Source organism: Scyliorhinus canicula, chromosome 7 (assembly GCF_902713615.1).
Source record: "Scyliorhinus canicula chromosome 7, sScyCan1.1, whole genome shotgun sequence".
NCBI lineage: Eukaryota > Metazoa > Chordata > Chondrichthyes > Carcharhiniformes > Scyliorhinidae > Scyliorhinus > Scyliorhinus canicula.
The window spans coordinates 125,865,946-125,886,079 of NC_052152.1; the positions used below are offsets into that span (position 1 = coordinate 125,865,946).

The following is a 20,134-nucleotide window of genomic DNA, read 5'->3' on the forward strand; positions in this document are numbered from 1 at the left end:
AGTGAGGCATTTACCTTCAGGTCCAGGTGAAGTACATACATGTGATGCATGTAATGAATGCCCTGACAAATCTGCTTCACGTACACCATTGCGTCCAGCTCGGTTAGTCTGTAACTTTCATCAACGATTCTTTCAAACAGCTCGCCACCTCCCACACTGCAGGAGAAAAACGCCCAGGATCAACTCATTCCCTTATTACACAATGCTGAGCATTAAGAGAAGTCTACTTCTGTCTCAGATGAACCACTGGCAGGTTATTTAGATGCACAGTTAACTCACAGTCCATTGAGGGGCCGAGATGTAAATGCTCCATCATTGACAGGAACGATTGAAATTCCCAATGCTACAAGCTCCCAGTAACTGAATCTTTCTGGAAAGCATTGAATTTCCCTGATTCGGCATACAGTAAGGAATTATTAATATGCTGGCTGCTCTATTTAAAACAATGCTTCACAGAATGAATGGATGAATCTGTTTCCATTCGAGTCCAGTGTGATCTGTTGTTCACAGATGTGAAAGAACTATCTCACATGTTGTCTCACATTATGGGTATTACTATGCACCAGTCTTGAACACCAAAGATATCAAGGAGACTGTAGGAGTTTCCCGACCAGAAAATGTTCATACCAATTTTACTTTCATGAGTACTAAATAATCCCAATTACAATTTGACATCAAAAGTTCTGATCCAGAATGAATTTAAAATCAAATTTAATAGCGATCTCAAAGCTATTGAGCATGGTCAAAGTTATCCAGCGTGTGCACAAAGCTATTCGGTGTGCACTTCGCTATCCAGTGTGCTCAAAGCTATCCAGCGTGAACTTAGCTATCCAGTGTGCTCAAACCAAAGCTGTCCAGCATATTCAAAGCTATCAATTGTGCTCAAAGCTATCCAGCGTGCTCAAAGCTATCCAGTATGCTCAAAGCTATCCAGTGTGCTCAAAGCTATCCAGCGTGCTCAAAGCTATCCAGTATGCTCAAAGCTATCCAGTGTGCTCAAAGTTATCCAGCGTGCTCAAAGCTGTCCAGCATATTCAAAGCTATCCAGTGTGCTCAATCTATACAGCATTCTCAAAGCTATCCAGTATGCTCAAAGCTATCCAGTGTGCTCAAAGCTATCCAGTGTGCTCAAAGCTGTCCAGCATATTCAAAGCTATCCAGTGTGCTCAATCTATACAGCATTCTCAAAGCTATCCAGCGTATTCAAAGCTATCCAGTGTGCTCAAAGCTGTCCAGCATATTCAAAGCTATCCAGTGTGCTCAATCTATACAGCATTCTCAAAGCTATCCAGTGCATTCAAAGCTATCCAATGTGCTCAAAGCTATCCAGCATACTCAAAGCTATCCAGAGGGCTCAAAGCTATCCAGTGTGCACTTAGATATCCAGTGTGCTCAAAGCAAAGCTAGCCAGCGTATTCAAGGCTATCCAGCGTGCTCAAAACTATCCAGAGTGCTAAAGCTATCCAGCGTGCTCAAAGCTATCCAATGTGCTCAAAACTATGCAGAGTGCTCAAAGCTATCCAGAGTGCACAAAGCTATCCAGAGTGCTCAAAGCTATCCAACGTGGACAAAGCTATCCAGCATGCTCAAAGCCTTACAGCGTGCCCAAAGCGATCCAATTTTCATCAAAACTTTCCAGAGTGCTCAAAGCTATCGCGCTTGCTCAAAGCTATCCAGAGTGCTCAAATCCAGTGTACTCAGATATCCAGTGTGCTCAAAGCAAAGCTATCCAGCGTATTCAAAGCCATCCAATGTGCTCAAAGCTATCCAGCATGCTCAAAGCTATCCAGACTGCTCAAAGCTATCCAGTGTGCACTTAGCTATCTAGTGTACTCAAAGCAAAGCTATCCAGCGTAACCAAAGCTATCCAGTATGCTCAAAGCTATCCAGCGTATCCAAAGCTATCCAGTGTGTTCAAAGCTATCCAGTGTGCTCAAAGCTATCCAGTGTGCTCAAAGCTATCCAGTGTGCTCAAAGCTATCCAGCGTGCTCAAAGCTATCCAGCGTAACCAAAGCTATCCAGTGTGCTCAAAGCTATCCAGCATGCTCAAAGCTATCCAGCGTGCTCAAAGCTATCCAGCGTAACCAAAGCTATCCAGTGTGCTCAAAGCTATCCAGTGTGCTCAAAGCTATCCAGTGTGCTCAAAGCTATCCAGTGTGCTAAAAGCTATCCAGAGTGTCTAAAGCTATCCAACATGCTCAAAGCTATGCAGAGTGCCCAAGACTATCCACCATGCTCAAAATTATCCAGACTGCTCAAAGCTATCGAGCATGCTCAAAATTATCCATAGTGCTCAAAGCTATCCAGAGTTCTCAAAACTATCCAGCATGCTAAAAGCTATCCAATGTGCCCAAAGCTATCCAGCATACTCAAAGCTCCCCAGGGTACTCAAAGCTATCCAGCTTGCTCAATGCTACCCAGGGTTCTCAAAGCTATCCAGTGTGCTCAAAGCAAAGCTATCCAGCGTATTCAAAGCTGTCCAGTGTGCTCAAAGCTGTCCACCGTGCTCAAAGCTATCCAGAGTGCTCAAAGCTATCCAGCATGCTCAAAGATATCCAGTGTGCTCAAAACTATCAAAAGTGCTCAAAGATACCCAGCAGCAGGGTAGCATGGTGGTTAGCATAAATGCTTCACAGCTCCAGGGTCCCAGGCTCGATTCCCGGCTGGGTCACTGTCTGTGTGGAGTCTGCACGTCCTCCCCCTGGTGCTCCGGTTTCCTCCCACAGTCCAAAGATGTGCGGGTTAGGTGGATTGGCCATGCTAAATTGCCCGTAGTGTCCTAATAAAAAGTAGGGTTAAGGGGGAGGTTGTTGGGTTACGGGTATAGGGTGGATACGTGGGTTTGAGTAGGGTGATCATGGCTCGGCACAACATTGAGGGCCGAAGGGCCTGTTCTGTGCTGTACTGTTCTATGCTCTATGTTCTATGTTCAAAGATTTCCAGTGTGCACTTAGGAATCCAGAGTGCTCAAAGCTGTGAAATGCGATCAAAACTATCCAGGGTATTCACAACTATCCAGAGTGCTCAAAACTATCCAGAGTGCGCAAAGCTATCCAGTGTGCTCAAAACTATCCAGAGTGCTCAAAGCTATCCATTGTGCACTTAGCTATCCAGCATGCTCAAAGCTATCCAGCGTGCTCAAAACTATACAGCATGCTATGAGCCATCCAACATGCCCAAAGCTATCCAGCGTGCTCAAAACTATCCAGAGTGCTCAAAGCTATCCATTGTGCACTTAGCTATCCAGCATGCTCAAAGTTATCCAGCGTGCTCAAAACTATACAGCATGCTATGAGCCATCCAACATGCCCAAAGCTATCCAGCGTGCTCAAAACTATCCAGAGTGCTCAAAGCTATCCAGAGTGCTCAAAGCTATCCAGAGTGCTCAAAGCTATCTACGTGCTCAAAACTATCCAGCATGGTCAAAGCTATCCAGCATGCTCAAAACTATTCTGCATCCTCAAGACTATACAGGATGCTCAAAACTGTCCACAGTGCTCAAAGCTATCTAGCGTGCTCAAAGCTATCCAGAGTGTTCAATACAATCCAGACTGCTCAAAGCTATCCAGTGTGCACTTAGCTGTCTAGTGTGCTCAAAGCAAAGCTAGCCAGCAGAACCAAAGCTATCCAATGTGCTCAAAACTATCCAGCGTGCTCAAAACTATACAGCATGTTATAAGCTATCCAACATGCCCAAAGCTATCCAACGTACTCAAAACTATCCAGCGTGCTCAAAACTGTCCATAGTGCTCAAAGTTATCCAAAGTGTTCAAAGCTATTCAGAGTGCTCAAGCTATCCAGAGTCCTCAAAGCTATCCAGTGAGCTCAAAGCTGCCAGCGTGCTCAAAAGTATGAAGTGTGCTCAAAGCTATCATGAGTGCTCAAAACTATCTAGAGTGATCAAAGTTATCCATAATGCACACATCTACGTGATCACAATTAGCCAGCATGCTCATAGCTATCCAGGGTGCTCAAAGCAAATCTATCCAGCGCATTCAAAGCTGTCCAGTGTCCTCAAAGCTGTCCACCGTGCTCAAAGCTATCCAGAGTACAGCAAACTATCCAGAGTGCTCAAAGCTATCCAGCGTACACTTAGCAATCCAGTGTGCTCAAAGCAAAGCTACCCAGCGTATTCACAGCTATCCAGTGATAGTAAAGCTATCCGACGTGCTCAAATCTATCAAGCGTGCTCAAAGCTATCCCGCGTGCTCAATGCTATCCAGAGTGCTCAAAGCTAACCAGCTTGCTCAAAGCTATCTAGCGTGCTCATGACTATACATTATGCTGTCAGCCATCCAACATGCCCAAAACTGTTCAGTGTGATCAAAACTATCCAGAACAGTCAAATCTATCCAGAGTTCTCAAACCTATCCAGTGTAATCAAAATGATCCAGATTGCTCAAAACTATTTGGAGTGCTCAAAGCTATCAAGAATGCTCAAAGTTATCCAACTTGCTGAAAACGATGCAGGTTGCTCAAAACTATCCAGCATGCTCAAATCTTTCCAGAGTGCTCAAAGCTATCCAGAGTGTTCAATACTATCCAGTGATAGTAAAGCTATCCGATGTGCTCAAAGCTATCCAGCATGCTCAAAGCTATCCAGTCTGCTCAAAACTATCCAGCATATTCAAAGCTATCCAGAGTGCTCAAAGTTATCCAGCGTGCTCAAAGCTATCCATAGTGCTCAAAGCTAACCAGCTTGCTCAAAGTTATCCAGAGTGCTCAAAGCTATCCAGAGTGCTCAAATCTATCAAGCGTGCTCAAAGCTATCCCGCGTGCTCAATGCTATCCAGAGTGCTCAAAGCTATCAAGCGTGCTCAATGCTATCCAGAGTGCTCAATGCTATCCAGAGTGCTCAAAGCTATCCCGCGTGCTCAATGCTATCCAGAGTGCTCAATGCTATCCAGTGTGCTCAAAGCTATCCCGCATGTTCAAAGCTACCCAACGTGCTCAATGCTTTCCAGCGTGCTCAAAGCTATCCATAGTGCTCAAAGCTAACCAGCTTGCTCAAAGCTATCTAGCGTGCTCATGACTATACATTATGCTGTCAGCCATCCAACATGCCCAAAACTGTTCAGTGTTCTCAAAACTATCCAGAACAGTCAAATCTATCCAGAGTTCTCAAATCTATCCAGTGTAATCAAAATTATCCAGATTGCTCAAAACTATTTGGAGTGCTCAAAGCTATCAAGAGTGCTCAAAGTTATCCAACGTCCTGAAAACGATGCAGGTTGCTCAAAACTATCCAGCATGCTCAAAGCTTTCCAGAGTGCTCAAAGCTATCCAGAGTGTTCAATACTATCCAGAGTGCTCAAAGTTATCCGGTGTGCACTTAGCTATCTAGTGTGCTCAAAGCAAAGCTAGCCAGCCTAACCAAAGCTACCCAATGTGCTCAAAGCTATCCAGTGTGCTCAATTCTATCCAGTGAACTAAAAGCTATTCAGCGTGCTCAAAGCGATACAGTGTGCTCTAAGCTATCCAGAGTGCTCAAAACTATCCTACGTGCCCAAAACTACAAAGAGTGCTCGACGCTGTCCAAGGTGTTCAAAATTATCCAGAGTACTCAAAGCTATCCAGAGTGTTCAAAGCTATCCGGTGTGCACTTAGCTATCTAGTGTGCTCAAAGCAAAGCTAGCCAGCGTAACCAAAGCTATTCAATGGGTTCAAAGCTATCCAGTGTGCTCAATGCTATCCAGTGAGCTAAAAGCTATTCAGCGTGCTCAAAGCGATACAGTGCGCTCAAAGCTATTCAGAGTGTTCAAAGCTATCCAGAGTGCTCAAAAATATCCAGCGAGCTACTAGCCATCGAACATCCCCAATGCTATTCAGAGTGCTCACAGCTTTCTAGCATCCTCAAAATTATCCAGCGTGCTCAAAGCTATCCGATGTGCTCAAAGCTATCCAGCCTGATCATAGCTATCCAGAGTTCTCAAAACTATCTAGCATGCTCAAAGCTATCCATCATTCTCAAAGCTATCCATCATGCTCAAAGTAACCCAGAGTGCTCAAAACTAATCAGAGTGCTCAAAACTATGCAGTGTTCTCAAAGCTATCCAGCCTGCTCAAAGCTATCCAGAGTCTTCAAAACTATCCAGCGTGCTACAAGCCAACCAACATGCCCAAAGCTATTTAGTGTGCTCAACGCTTCACTGTGTGCTCAAAGCTGTCCAGCTTCCTCAAAACTATCCAGCGTGCTCAAAACTATCGAGCATGCTCAAAGCTATCCAATGTGCTTAAAGCTGCACAGTGTGCTCAAAGCAGTCCAACATCCTCAAAACTCTCCACAGAACTCAAAGCTATCCAGCGTTCTCAAAACCATCCAGAACACTCAAAGCCATTCAGAGCACTCAGAGCTATCCAGAACCCTTAAAGCTTTCCAGGGTGCTCAAAGCTATCCACAATGCTCAAAGCTATCCAGAGTACTGCAAACTATCCAGAGTGCTCAAAGCTATCCAGTGTGCACATAGCAATCCAGTGTTCTCAAAGCAAAGATACTCAGCGTATTCATAGCTATCCAGTGATAGTAAAGCTATCCAACATGCTCAAAGCTATCCAGCATGCTCAAAGCTATCCAGTCTGCTCAAAGCTATCCAGAGTGCTCAAAGCTATCCAGAGTACTGCAAACTATCCAGAGTGCTCAAAGCTATCCAGTGTGCACATAGCAATCCAGTGTTCTCAAAGCAAAGCTACCCAGCGTATTCATAGCTATCCAGTGATAGTAAAGCTATCCAACATGCTCAAAGCTATCCAGCGTGCTCAAAGCTATCCAGTCTGCTCAAAGCTATCCAGAGTGCTCAAAGCTATCATGCGTGCTCAAAGCTATCCCGCATACTCAATGCTATCCAGAGTGCTCAAATCTATCAAGCGTGCTCAAAGCTATCCCGCATACTCAATGCTATCCAGAGTGCTCAAAGTTATCAAGCATGCTCAAAACTATCCCGCATGCTCAAAGCTAACCAGCTTGCTCAAAGTTATCTAGCGTGCTCATGACTATACATTATGCTGTCAGCCATCCAACATGCCCAAAAGGGTGCTCAAAACTATCCAGAACAGTCAAATCTATCCAGAGTTCCCAAACCTATCCAGTGTGCTCAAAATTATCCAGATTTCTCAAAACTATTTGGAGTGCTCAAAGCTATCAAGAGTGCTCAAAGTTATCCAACGTCCTGAAAACGATGCAGGTTGCTCAAAACTATCCAGCATGCTCAAAGCTTTCCAGAGTGCTCAAAGCTATCCAGAGTGTTCAATACTATCCAGAGTGCTCAAAGTTATCCGGTGTGCACTTAGCTATCTAGTGTGCTCAAAGCAAAGCTAGCCAGCCTAACCAAAGCTACCCAATGCGCTCAAAGCTATCCAGTGTGCTCAATTCTATCCAGTGAGCTAAAAGCTATTCAGCGTGCTCAAAGCGATACAGTGCGCTCAAAGCTATCCAGAGTGCTCAAAGCTATCCAGAGTGCTCAAAACTATCCTACGCGCCCAAAACTACAAAGAGTGCTCGGCGCTGTCCAAGGTGCTCAAAATTATCCAGAGTACTCAAAGGTATCCAGAGTGCTCAAAGGTATCCAGAGTACTCAAAGCTATCCAGAGTGCTCAAAGCTATCCGGTGTGCACTTAGCTATCTAGTGTGCTCAAAGCAAAGCTAGCCAGCGTAACCAAAGCTATTTAATGGGTTCAAAGCTATCCAGTGTGCTCAATGCTATCCAGTGAGCTAAAAGCTATTCAACGTGCTCAAAGCGATACAGTGCGCTCAAAGCTATTCAGAGTGTTCAAAGCTATCCAGAGTGCTCAAAAATATCCAGCGAGCTATTAGCCATCGAACATCCCCAAAGCTATTCAGAGTGCTCACAGCTTTCTAGCATCCTCAAAATTATCCAGCATGCTCAAAGCTCTCCGATGTGCTCAAAGCTATCCAGCCTGATCAAAGCTATCCAGAGTTCTCAAAACTATCTAGCATGCTCAAAGCTATCCAGCATTCTCAAAGCTATCCATCATGCTCAAAGTAACCCAGAGTGCTCAAAACTAATCAGAGTGCTCAAAACTAATCAGAGTGCTCAAAACTATGCAGTATTCTCAAAGCTATCCAGCCTGCTCAAAGCTATCCAGCCTGCTCAAAGCTATCCAGCGTGTTCAAAACTATAGAGCGTGCTACAAGCCAACCAACATGCCCAAAGCTATTCAGTGTGCTCAACGCTGCCCTGTGTGCTCAAAGCTGTCCAGCATCCTCAAAACTATCCAGCGTGCTCACAACTATCCAGCCTGCTCAAAGCTATCCAATGTGCTTAAAGCTGCACAGTGTGCTCAAAGCTGTCCAACATCCTCAAAACTCTCTGCAGAACTCAAAGCTATCCAGCGTTCTCAAAACCATCCAGAACACTCAAAGCCATTCAGAGCTCTCAGAGCTATCCAGAACCCTCAAAGCTTTCCAGGGTGCTCAAAGCTATCCACAATGCTCAAAGCTATCCAGATTGCTCAAAGCAAAACTGTTCAGAATGCTCAAAGCTATCCAAAGTGGGATGACACATTGGTGCATTGGTTAGCACTGCTGCTTCATGGCACTGAGGACTCAGGTTCGATCCTGGCCCCTGGTTCCTGCCCGTATGGAGTTTGCACATTCTCACCGTGTCTGCATGGGTCTCACCCCCACAACCGAAAAAGATGTGCAGGGTAAGTGGATTGCCTATGTAAATTGCTTCTTAATTTGAAAACAACAAATTGGTACTCAAAAATTCAAAAAAGCTATCCAGAGCATTCAAAACTATACAGCGAGCTATTAGCCATCAAACATGCCCAAAGCTATTCAGTGTGCACATAGCTGTCCAGTATGCTCAAAGCAGTCCAGCATCTTCAAAACTATCCAGCGTTCTCACAGCTATCCAACGTGCTCAAAGCCATCCAACGGGCTCAAAGCTATCCAACGGGCTCAAAGCTATCCAGCATGCTCAAAACTATCCAGAGGGCTAAAAACTATCCAAAGTGCTCTCAACTATACAGCGCGCTCAAAACTCTCCAATGTGCTCAACCTATCCAGCATGCTCAAAGCTATCCAGCATGCTCAAAGCTATCAAGCATGCTCAAAGCTATCCCATGTGCTCAAAGCTATCCAGCATGCTCAAAGCTATCAAGCATGCTCTAAGCTATCCCATGTGCTCAAAGCTATCCAGCATGCTCAAAGATGTCCAGAGTTCTCAAAGCTACCCAACATGCTCAAAGCTATCCAGCGTGCTCAAAACTCTCCAATGTGCTCAAGCTATCCAGCATGCTCAAAGCTATCCAGCATGCTCAAAGCTATCCAGCATGCTCAAAGCTATCCAGCATGCTCAAAGCTATCCAGCATGCTCAAAGCTATCCAGCATGCTCAAAGCTATCCAGCGTGCTCAAAACTATACAGCATGCTATGAGCCATCCAACATGCCCAAAGCTATCCAGCGTGCTCAAAACTATCCAGAGTGCTCAAAGCTATCCAGAGTGCTCAAAGCTATCCAGAGTGCTCAAAGCTATCTACGTGCTCAAAGCTATCCAGCATGGTCAAAGCTATCCAGCATGCTCAAAACTATTCTGCATCCTCAAGACTATACAGCGTGCTCAAAACTGTCCACAGTGCTCAAAGCTATCTAGCGTGCTCAAAGCTATCCAGAGTGTTCAATACAATCCAGACTGCTCAAAGCTATTCAGTGTGCACTTAGCTGTCTAGTGTGCTCAAAGCAAAGCTAGCCAGCAGAACCAAAGCTATCCAATGTGCTCAAAACTATCCAGCGTGCTCAAAACTATACAGCATGTTATAAGCTATCCAACATGCCCAAAGCTATCCAACGTACTCAAAACTATCCAGCGTGCTCAAAACTGTCCATAGTGCTCAATTTTATCCAAAGTGTTCAAAGCTATTCAGAGTGCTCAAGCTATCCAGAGTCCTCAAAGCTATCCAGTGAGCTCAAAGCTGCCAGCGTGCTCAAAAGTATGAAGTGTGCTCAAATCTATCAAGCGTGCTCAAAGCTATCCCGCGTGCTCAATGCTATCCAGAGTGCTCAAAGCTATCAAGTGTGCTCAAAGCTATCCCGCATGTTCAAAGCTACCCAACGTGTTCAATGCTTTCCAGCGTGCTCAAAGCTATCCATAGTGCTCAAAGCTAACCAGCTTGCTCAAAGCTATCTAGCGTGCTCATGACTATACATTATGCTGTCAGCCATCCAACATGCCCAAAACTGTTCAGTGTGCTCAAAACTATCCAGAACAGTCAAATCTATCCAGAGTTCTCAAACCTATCCAGTGTAATCAAAATTATCCAGATTGCTCAAAACTATTTGGAGTGCTCAAAGCTATCAAGAGTGCTCAAAGTTATCCAACTTGCTGAAAACGATGCAGGTTGCTCAAAACTATCCAGCATGCTCAAATCTTTCCAGAGTGCTCAATACTATCCAGAGTGTTCAATACTATCCAGAGTGCTCAAAGTTATCCGGTGTGCACTTAGCTATCTAGTGTGTTCAAAGCAAAGCTAGCCAGCCTAACCAAAGCTACCCAATGTGCTCAAAGCTATCCAGTGTGCTCAATTCTATCCAGTGAGCTAAAAGCTATTCAGCGTGCTCAAAGCGATACAGTGTGCTCTAAGCTATCCAGAGTGCTCAAAACTATCCTACGTGCCCAAAACTACAAAGAGTGCTCGACGCTGTCCAAGGTGTTCAAAATTATCCAGAGTACTCAAAGCTATCCAGAGTGCTCAAAGCTATCCGGTGTGCACTTAGCTATCTAGTGTGCTCAAAGCAAAGCTAGCCAGCGTAACCAAAGCTATTCAATGGGTTCAAAGCTAACCAGTGTGCTCAATGCTATCCAGTGAGCTAAAAGCTATTCAGCGTGCTCAAAGCGATACAGTGCGCTCAAAGCTATTCAGAGTGTTCAAAGCTATCCAGAGTGCTCAAAAATATCCAGCGAGCTACTAGCCATCGAACATCCCCAATGCTATTCAGAGTGCTCACAGCTTTCTAGCATCCTCAAAATTATCCAGCGTGCTCAAAGCTATCCGATGTGCTCAAAGCTATCCAGCCTGATCATAGCTATCCAGAGTTCTCAAAACCCTCAGCGCTTCCTTGTGCCATATCCCTCTATGCCAATCCTTTTGTTTTTAAACGCATTTTATTCAAACTTGTATCAGAGTAGGTTTCAGCAAATAAACATCCCGGGAAACATTCTTCCCAACAATCAACTATACAGTTTGTACAGATTTTCCTCCTTTTTCACACCCCCTCCCCGTCACCCACCTTCCCACCCCCCTGCGACGAACAGCTCCTCGAACACTGTCACAAACCACCTTTTCTCAAACCCCTGCTGAGCCCCTTAACTCATATTTTATCTTCTCTAACCGCAGGAAGTCATACAGGTCACCCAGCCATGCTGCTACCCCCGGTGGCGATGCCGACCGCCACTCCAGCAAAATTTGTCGCCGTGCAATCAGAGAGGCGAAGGCCAAGACATCGGCCTTCCTCCTCTCCATGAGCTCCGGCTTCTTCACTCCAGCAGGGTGTATCCTGGCAATCTAGGGAACCACTTCCAGACCTTTCGTGCAAAGTCCCTAACCTGTAGGGACTCACTACCCCTCGGCAGCTCTACCCTCTCCCTTAGCTCCTCCAGACTGGCGAATCCTTCCTCCAAATACAAATCCCTCACCTTGACCAGCCCCATTCCCTCCACCTCCTGTATACATTATCCATCCCCCCCGGCTCAAACCCATGATTTTCGCACAGCGGCGTTTGCACCGACATCCCTTCCATCCTAAAATGCCTCCTCAGCTGATTCCATATCTTCACTGTGGACTGCACCACTGGGCTCCCTGAATACCTACTCTGAGCCATTGGCAATGCTGCCGTCACCATAGCCCTCAAACTAGACCCCTTACAAGATTCCTCCTCCATCCTATCGCACTCTACCCCTTCTCCTTCCCACCACCGCCCATACGTCAGAGATGATTGTGTCCACTTTCCGAAAAAAGGTCTTTGATATAAAGATCAGGCGAGCCTGAAAGATAAACAAGAACCTCGGCAGAATATTCATTTTCACCACTTGGACCCTCCCCGCCAATGTTAAGTGCAGTGTATCCCACCTCTTAAGATCCTCCCTGGTCTCCTCCACCAGCTTTGTTAAGTTCCACTTATGGAGCCCCATCCATTCCCTCAGTACCTGAATCCCCAAGTTCCTAAACCTACCCCTCGCTACCGTAAATGGCATCCCCCTAAATTAGCCCGCTGTGCCAGCTCATTCACTGGGAACACATTGCTTTTCCCTACATTCAGCTTGTATCCCGAGAACCCTCCAAATCTCCCCAACAGGCCCATACTCCTTCCACACTCTCCAACGGATCCAAAACATACAGCAAGAGGTCATCGGCATTGAGCGGTACCCGATGCTCCCTCTGTCCCCTCATTATCCCCTGCCACTCTGCCGACCCCCTGAGAGCCATCGCCAATGGCTCTATGGCCAGCGCAAACAGCAGTGGCGACAACGGGCACCCCTGCCTCGTACCCCTGTGTAAGTCAAAGCTTCGTGAGCTCATATCATTCATCCTCACCCTCGCTTTTGGTGCCACATACAGCAACTGTACCCATGCCACAACTCTCGGCCCAAACCCAAACCTTCTCAAAACTTCGAACCGACACTCCATGCGATCAAATGCTTTCTCTGCATCCATGGTCACCACCACCTCCGGTAGCAGAGCTATCGACCGATTCATCACCACATTCAACAGCCGTCTTATATTACTCGCGAGCTGCCTGCCCTGCACGAAGCCTGTTTAATCTCCTGCCACCACCGGGACACAATCCTCCATCCTCCCCGCCAACAACTTAGCCAAAACTTTCACATCCATGTTCAATAGTGACATGGGTCTCTACGACCCACATTCCACCGGATCCTTCACTTTTTTTGAGATTAGTGTGATTACCGCCTGCTACATCTTCTCCGGCAACTCCCCCTTCTCTAGTGCTTCATTAAACGCCCCCAACAGATGTGGTGCCAGGTCCGCCGCAAATTCCTCATAAAATTCTGCCGGGTACCCATCCGGCCCAGGGGCCTTCCCCGACTTCATACCCCTGATACTATCCAGCACCTCCCTCAGCCCCAGGGGCTCCTCCAACGCCTGCCTCTTTGCTTCCTCCACCTGGGGAAATTCCAGCTCGTCCAGAAACCGCCCCATGTCCCCTCCTCTCCCCCTGGGTCTGCCTCATAGAGTCCCTGGTAATACTCTCTAAATGCCTCATTTATCTTCCCTGGCTCTGACACCACATCCTCAGCCCCAGTCTGTATCTTCAATATTCCATCTATCCCCCCTTGGCTCCGGGACACAGTTCAAATCCAGTCCCATGATCAATTGGTACGTGGCTAAATCCGGGATTGCTGCCAGCAATCCCCTCATAAAACCCACATCATCCCAATTTGGGGCATACACATTTGTCAACACTACCGGTGCCCCTTCCATTACCCCACTCACAATCACATATCTCCCACCTGGATCCCTCGCCTCCTTCACACTCACAAATACCTTTTTTTTGCTCATTAAAATCGGCACACCCCTCGATTTCAAATCCAACCCCGAGTGAAAAACCTGCCCGACCCACCCCTTCCTTAACCTAACCTGGTCCTTCACACGGAGGTGTGTCTCCTGCAAAAAGACAACCCCCGCTTTCAAGCTCCTGAGGTGCGTGAACCCCATGACCTTTTAACCGGCCCATTCAGTCCCCGTACGTTCCACGTTACCAACTTTACCGGAGGCTTGTGCCTCCAATCCCCTCTACCGTCCATCATCATCCCCACGTAACTCCTGCCTCTTCAATTCCACTCTGTACCTAGCCCATCCCAGATAGCCCCTTTCTTCGCCCTTGACCATGTCATCTCTCACCCGCTGCCGCGTCGCAGAACACCCCCTCCCCCGCTTTTCCCCTTCCCCTTCTTCCCCCCCCACTTCGCCTTTTCCCCCTCCCCCCGGCCACCCCTCTTGGCCTTCTCCCCACCACCTCACTTCTGTTCACCAGCATAACCTGCTAGCGCAGCTGCCCCTGCCCAAAGGCACATCCTAATGACCTCCCCCTCCCTCTCCCCCCCCCCCCCCCCCCCCCCCCCCCCCCACTCCTCAGCTCAAAGAAGGCCTCCTGCTGGCCTTACCCTCCCCCACCCAAACAAGGACTTCTCCTGATCTTCAGGTAGCCTTCTCCAAAAGCAAACAGATGTTAAACACAAACAGTCCCATAAAACAGGAGGGGGATGAGAACATCCATCCTCACATAAACATTTCACCCCTACAACGCCTTACAATCTCAACATTGAACAGAAACCCCCCCCCAAAAAAAAGCGTAAATCCCCTAATCCCTACCCCACTTCAAACATGCTCCCGACCATTACATAGTGCAAGCACCCTGGTTCCCAAGTATTGTCTGCTCAGTTCTCCCCCAGTTTATGCTCCTTAATGAAGTCTTCAGCCGCTTCTGGCGTCTCAAAATAATACTCCTGGCCTCCGAACATCAGGTAGAGCACCCCAACCTGATCTGCCGCCGGTACAGCACCACCTTAGCCTTGTCGAAACCTGCCCGCCGTTTTGCCAACTCACCTTCGATGACCTGATAAATCCAGACGTTATTTCCCTCCCAGTCGCAGCTATGCTTCTCCCTGGCCCATGGTAGAATTTTCTCTTTCTCCACAAATTTATGGAGTCTGACGATCACCGCCCGTGGCAGCTCCCCAGCTCTAGGCTTCAGCCTCAGAGACCTATGAGCTCGGCCCATTTCAGGTGCCTTATCCAGCACCCCTTCTGCCACCAGCCTTGCCAGCATCCTCGAGATGTACCTCGTGGCACCCACACCTTCCACTCCTTCAGGCAGGCCCACTATTCGCAGGATCTGTCTTCTCGAGATATTCTCCTGCTCCTCAACCTTTGCCCTCAGTGTTTTACAAAGGTCACCTAGGAGCTCCACCTCCGCCTCCAGACCCACCACACGATCGCTGTGGTCCGAGATCACTCCTTCAATCTCCCGAATCTGTGACCCCTGCACCTCCAAACATCTCTCCATCCTCTCCAAAGTACTCTTCAGGGGTGCCACAGCTTCTGCAATAGCCTTTGCATGATCCTCATGCATTTCTTTCCTCTGCTTATGGAATTCCTCCTTGATAAATGTCGTCAGTTCCTGTATCTGGAGCCTCACAGCTTGCCACTCCCCCGCCTGCATGCTGGAAGAGACTGTGAAGCACAAGATTGTTTCAACTTTCCAGCCAAACCTCTCACTGCTTTCTGCCGGGTCCGGTGATCAGAAGTCATAGCATTTCAGAGGTAAATTACTCCTCTCACATTCTCCGACGCCTTTTCATCAAAATTCCATCCGGATCTGGGTAAAAAGAGCCCTTTTCTGCGACTTTGAACAGGAACAGCCCTTTATGTGACCAATCACTCCATGGTCACAAGCGGAAATCCCCCTCTGTGCCCATCCCATCCATGTATTTGTCAAAATGCCTGTGAACGGCGGTAATGTATCTGCCTCCACAACCTCCCCTGGAAATGCGTTCCAGGGACTCACCACCTTCTGTGCAAAAAACCTGCCTCACACATCTCCTCTCAACTTTGCCCCATGGACTTAAACCTATGCCCCCTGGTGACTGACCCCCTCCACCCTGGGAAAGAGTGTCTGCCCATCCACGCGATCCATGCCCCTCATAATCTTGTAGCCCTCTATCAGGTCACACCTCAACCTCTGTCGTTCTAATGGAAACAGTCCGAGTCTATTCAGCCTCTCCACATAGCTAACACCCTCCAGACCAGGCAACATCCTGGTAACCATCCTCTGCACCCTTTCCAAAGCCTCCACATCCTTCTGGTAGTGTGGCGACCAGAATTGTGCGCAATATTCCAAATGTGGCCTGACAAGGTTCCATACAAGTGTAGCATGACTTGCCAGTTTTTATACTCGATGTCCCTCCCAATGAAGGCAAGCATTCCATATGCCTTCTTCACTACCTTGTCCACTTGTGTTGCCACTTTCAAAGATTTGTGGACCAGCAGGCCCAGATCTCTCTGACTTTCTATATTCCCAAGAGTTTTGACATTTACAGTATATTTCCCCTCGATGTTAGACTTACCAAAATGCATTACCTCACATTTGCCCGGATTAAATTCCATTTGCCATTTCTCTGCCCAAGTCTCGAACCTATCTATGTCCTGCTAAATCCTCTGATAATCCTCAACACTATCTGCCACTCCCCCAACCTTGGTATCATCCGCAAACTTACAAATCAGACCGGCTATTTTCCTCAAAATCGTTTATGTGTACTACAAACAACAGAGGCCCCAGCACAGATCCCTGTGGAACATCACTAGTCACAACCTTCCATTCAGAAAAACACCCTTCTACTGCTATCCTTTGCCTTCTGTGACTGAGCCAGTTCTGTATCCATCTTACCACCTCACCTCTTATCCCGTGACTTCACCTTTTGTACCAGTCTGTCATGAGGCACCTTGTCAAAGGTTGTACTGAAGTCAGTGTAAACACTGCCCTCCTCTCATCAATCACTTTTGTCACCTCCAAAAACTCGATCAAGTTAGTGAGACACAACCTCCCCTTCACAAAACCATGCTGTCCATCGCAAATGAGTCCATTTGATTCCAACTGGGTATAAATCCTGTCCCTGAGAATTCTTCCCAATACTTTACCTACTATCGACGTGAGGCTGACCGGCCTATAGTTTCCAGGATTATCCATGCTACCTTTCTTAAACAGCCGTACCACATTAGCTATTCCCTGGGATCTCACCTGTAGCAATAAGGATACAAAGATGTCAATCAAGGCCCCAACAATTTGCTCTCTTGCTTCTCTCAGTATTTTGGGATAAATCTCATCTGGCCAGGAAGACGTATCCACCTTGATATATTTTAAAAGACACAATACCTCCTCCTTTTCGATGTTAAAATTATCCTGACTGTCCATACACCGTACCTAAGAATCATCTTCCAAAAAGTCCCTTTCTTTGGTGAACACTGATGGGCTCATTTAGTGCCACACCCATTTCCACACTGGCTCAACACATAGATTCCCCCCCACTGTCCTTAAGTGGTCCAATCTTTCCCTGGCCACTCTCTTGCTTTTTTACATATGAATAAAAAGCTTTGGGATTCACCTTACTCCTACTTGCCAAGGACTTTTCATGACCCCTCCTAGCCCTCCTAATTTCCCGCTTAAGCACCTGCCTACTTTCTTTATACCCCTCAAGGGTTTCCACTGTCCCCACCCTTCTAGACCGTACAAAAGCCTCCTTTACCTTTTTGACGAGGTTCACAATATCCCTCGCTAACCAAAGCTCCCTAAACTTCCCATCCTTATCCTTTGTTCTCTCAGGAACATGACTTTCCTGAATGCTAATCAACTGTCACTTGAAAGACTCCCTCATGTCCGATGTTGATTTACCCTCCAACATCCGCACCCAATCCAAATTCTTCAATTCCTGTCGAATGTTATCGTAATTTGCCTTCCCCCAGTTTAGCGCCTTAATGCAAGGGTTACCCTCATCCCTCTCCAAACGTACCCTGAAACTTATGGAATTATGGTCACTACTCCCAAAATGTTCCCCTATTGAAACCTCAACCATCTGTCCAGGCTCATTCTCCAATACCAGATCCAGTACTGCCCCATCGCGAGTTGGACTATCTGCATATTGCATCAAGAAGCCTTCCTGGATACACCTTAAAAACTCTGCCCCATCCAAGCCCTTAGCACTAAGTGAATCCCAGTAAATATCGGGGAAATTAAAATCCCCTGCCACATAAACCCTGTTACTTTTGCACCTGTCCAAAATCTCTCTACCTATCTGTTCCTTTATCTCTCGCTGGCAGCTGGGGGGCCTACAATAAATCCCCAACATTGTGATTGCCTCCTTCCTGTTCCGGAGCTCTGTCCAGATTGTCTCAGTGTATGAGCCCTCAGAGGTGTCCTCCCGCAGTACGGCTATAATATTCTCCTTGACCAGTAATGCTACTCCCTCACCCCTTTTACATCCCCCTCTATCTCTCTCTGAAACATCTATATCCTCCAGCTGCCAATCCTGCCTGTAGCCATCTCAGATGGCTACCTGCAAAGGGCCATGGGAATTATGGCCAACCCAGGACTCAGACAGACTCAGAGCTTGTGTGTGTATTTGCAACCCAGATAGCTAGACGCAATCGAAACCTCCGCTCGTTTGCATTCTAATGGCCCATTTCCCCAGAACAAAGGTACTGTACTCAGCTAACCGAGACAGATGCAGACTAACCGGTGCCACTCCCTTTGCGAAGAAAGTCCAAACAGCCAAGGTCAATGTCCGCTAAGGACATGCCCAGCCATCAAGGCACCTGCCCCTGTATTAGCCAAAATCGAAGACAGTGATCAATGCCTGTCGAATTATTACACCTAAAACCAAGTGTAGCACGATGACCAGAAGACAAGTCAACACCAACAATCGCTACCAGACGGATAAGCCTAGCAGAAACGAAGCCACTTCTTCTACCCAGCCATGCAAGATCCGAACAAAGGCCTTGTTCATCTGCAAAGAGCCGTTTGCCCTGAAGTTAAGTATAGGTTATTGTAGTTGTTAGGTGTAGTTTAACGTGTAGTGTTTTATGTTGCACATCGAAGTAATCCTTGTGTGTAAATAAACTATCTTTGAACTTGACTGACTAACTGGTTGTTTGGCTTTTGATCGATATCCTGTAAAACCTTGTGGTGGTATCATGATACCTGGTGACTCTGAAAAGCGATATTATCATTAATAACTGCCATATCTAGTTAATTTGGCAACATTATTGGTGACGCTGGTGGGATAGTAATCCACTCATTAAAAAGAGAAACATTATTGGGTCTCCGAAGCCGATTGGCAACATGCCCTTCCTTTAACCACATTTCTGTGATACCCACAACATCATAATTCCAAGTATTAATAAGTGCCCTAAGTTCATCTGCCTTACCCGCTATACTTCTGGCGTTAAAACAAATACACTTTAAAACACTGCATTTGAGCAGGCAGGATGATGTTGTTCTCTTATTTTTGCTCACTATTTACCCTTCAATTATTACATCTTCTAAGCTAACACTATGGTTCCCATAGTTAACTTAGAAAGTGAAGATGAAATGGAGAACAAACAGAGAACAAAATAACAAAGAGTTAAGTAACAAAAATAAGAGAGCAACATGGATAACAGTGAGGTCTTCCCTATCCAAGTAATGGGGCAGGAGGGGAAGCTGGGCGAACTACCATTCAAAGTGATGGGGACAGCCTTTAGGTACTTGGTCATGCAGTTGGCACAGGGATGATAACAACTACACAAATTGAATTTGGTGCAGTTGGAGGAGCAGATGAATGGAGATTTTAAGAGATGGGACATGCTCCCGCTATCGCTGGCGGGGCGGGTGCAAACCGTGAAAATGACGGTGGGTCCGAGGTTTGATTTGTTTTTCAGAACCTTCCGATCTTTATTCCTAAAGCCTTTTTTAAGGAAAATTAACGCTTTGATCTCGGGCACTGTTGATGGTGCCTCTGCCGTTCACGCCAGCCGGTTACTCCTCGAGCCCGATGGTGGGGGTGGCCCTGAGGGTGTGGAGACAGTGGTGGCAGCACCTTAGGTTGCAGGGTGCCTCGGTTTGGGCACCGATTTGTGGGAATCATAGATTTGCACCAGGGGGGATTGGGCGCGAGGTTCCAGGGGTGGCGGCGGACGGGGATCGAACGGTTTGAGGACCTATTTGTGGGGGCCATCTTTTCGAGCCGAGAGGAATTGGAAGAGGAGTATGAGCTGCCCAGCGGGAATGAGTTCCGGCATTTACAAGTGCGGTATTATGTCAGGAAGCAGGTGCCATCCTTTCCCGGCCTGCCACTCCCGGGACTGGTGTTGAAAACAGGGGTTGGCGAAGGTGTCAGAGATTGATAAGGAATTAATGGATTGGGAGGAAGCCCCGATAGGAGAAGTTAAACAGAAGTGAGAGGAAGAGCTGGGGAGGGAGATGGAGGCTGGGTTATGGGAAGAGGCTCTGAGGAGAGTGAATGCATCCTTTTCGTGTGCTAGGCTTTTTCAATTCAAAGTGGTTCATAGGGCGCATATGACGGTGGCCAGAATGAGCTGGTATTTTGAGGGGGTGGAGGATA

The 20,134-nt window shown here is 47.0% G+C and overlaps 1 protein-coding gene across 2 annotated transcripts in view; it reads right to left on the reverse strand.

The window, feature by feature from the left end:
• The window catches only part of LOC119969351 (myosin light chain kinase 2, skeletal/cardiac muscle-like), a 234,329-nt gene that overhangs the window by 78,504 nt on the left and 135,691 nt on the right, over window positions 1–20,134 (reverse strand). For both annotated transcript variants that reach the window (XM_038802880.1, XM_038802879.1), the window contains exon 8: window positions 15–156. In XM_038802880.1, the coding sequence (XP_038658808.1) occupies window positions 15–156 (142 nt within the window). The remainder of the gene's footprint in view (window positions 1–14; window positions 157–20,134) is intronic.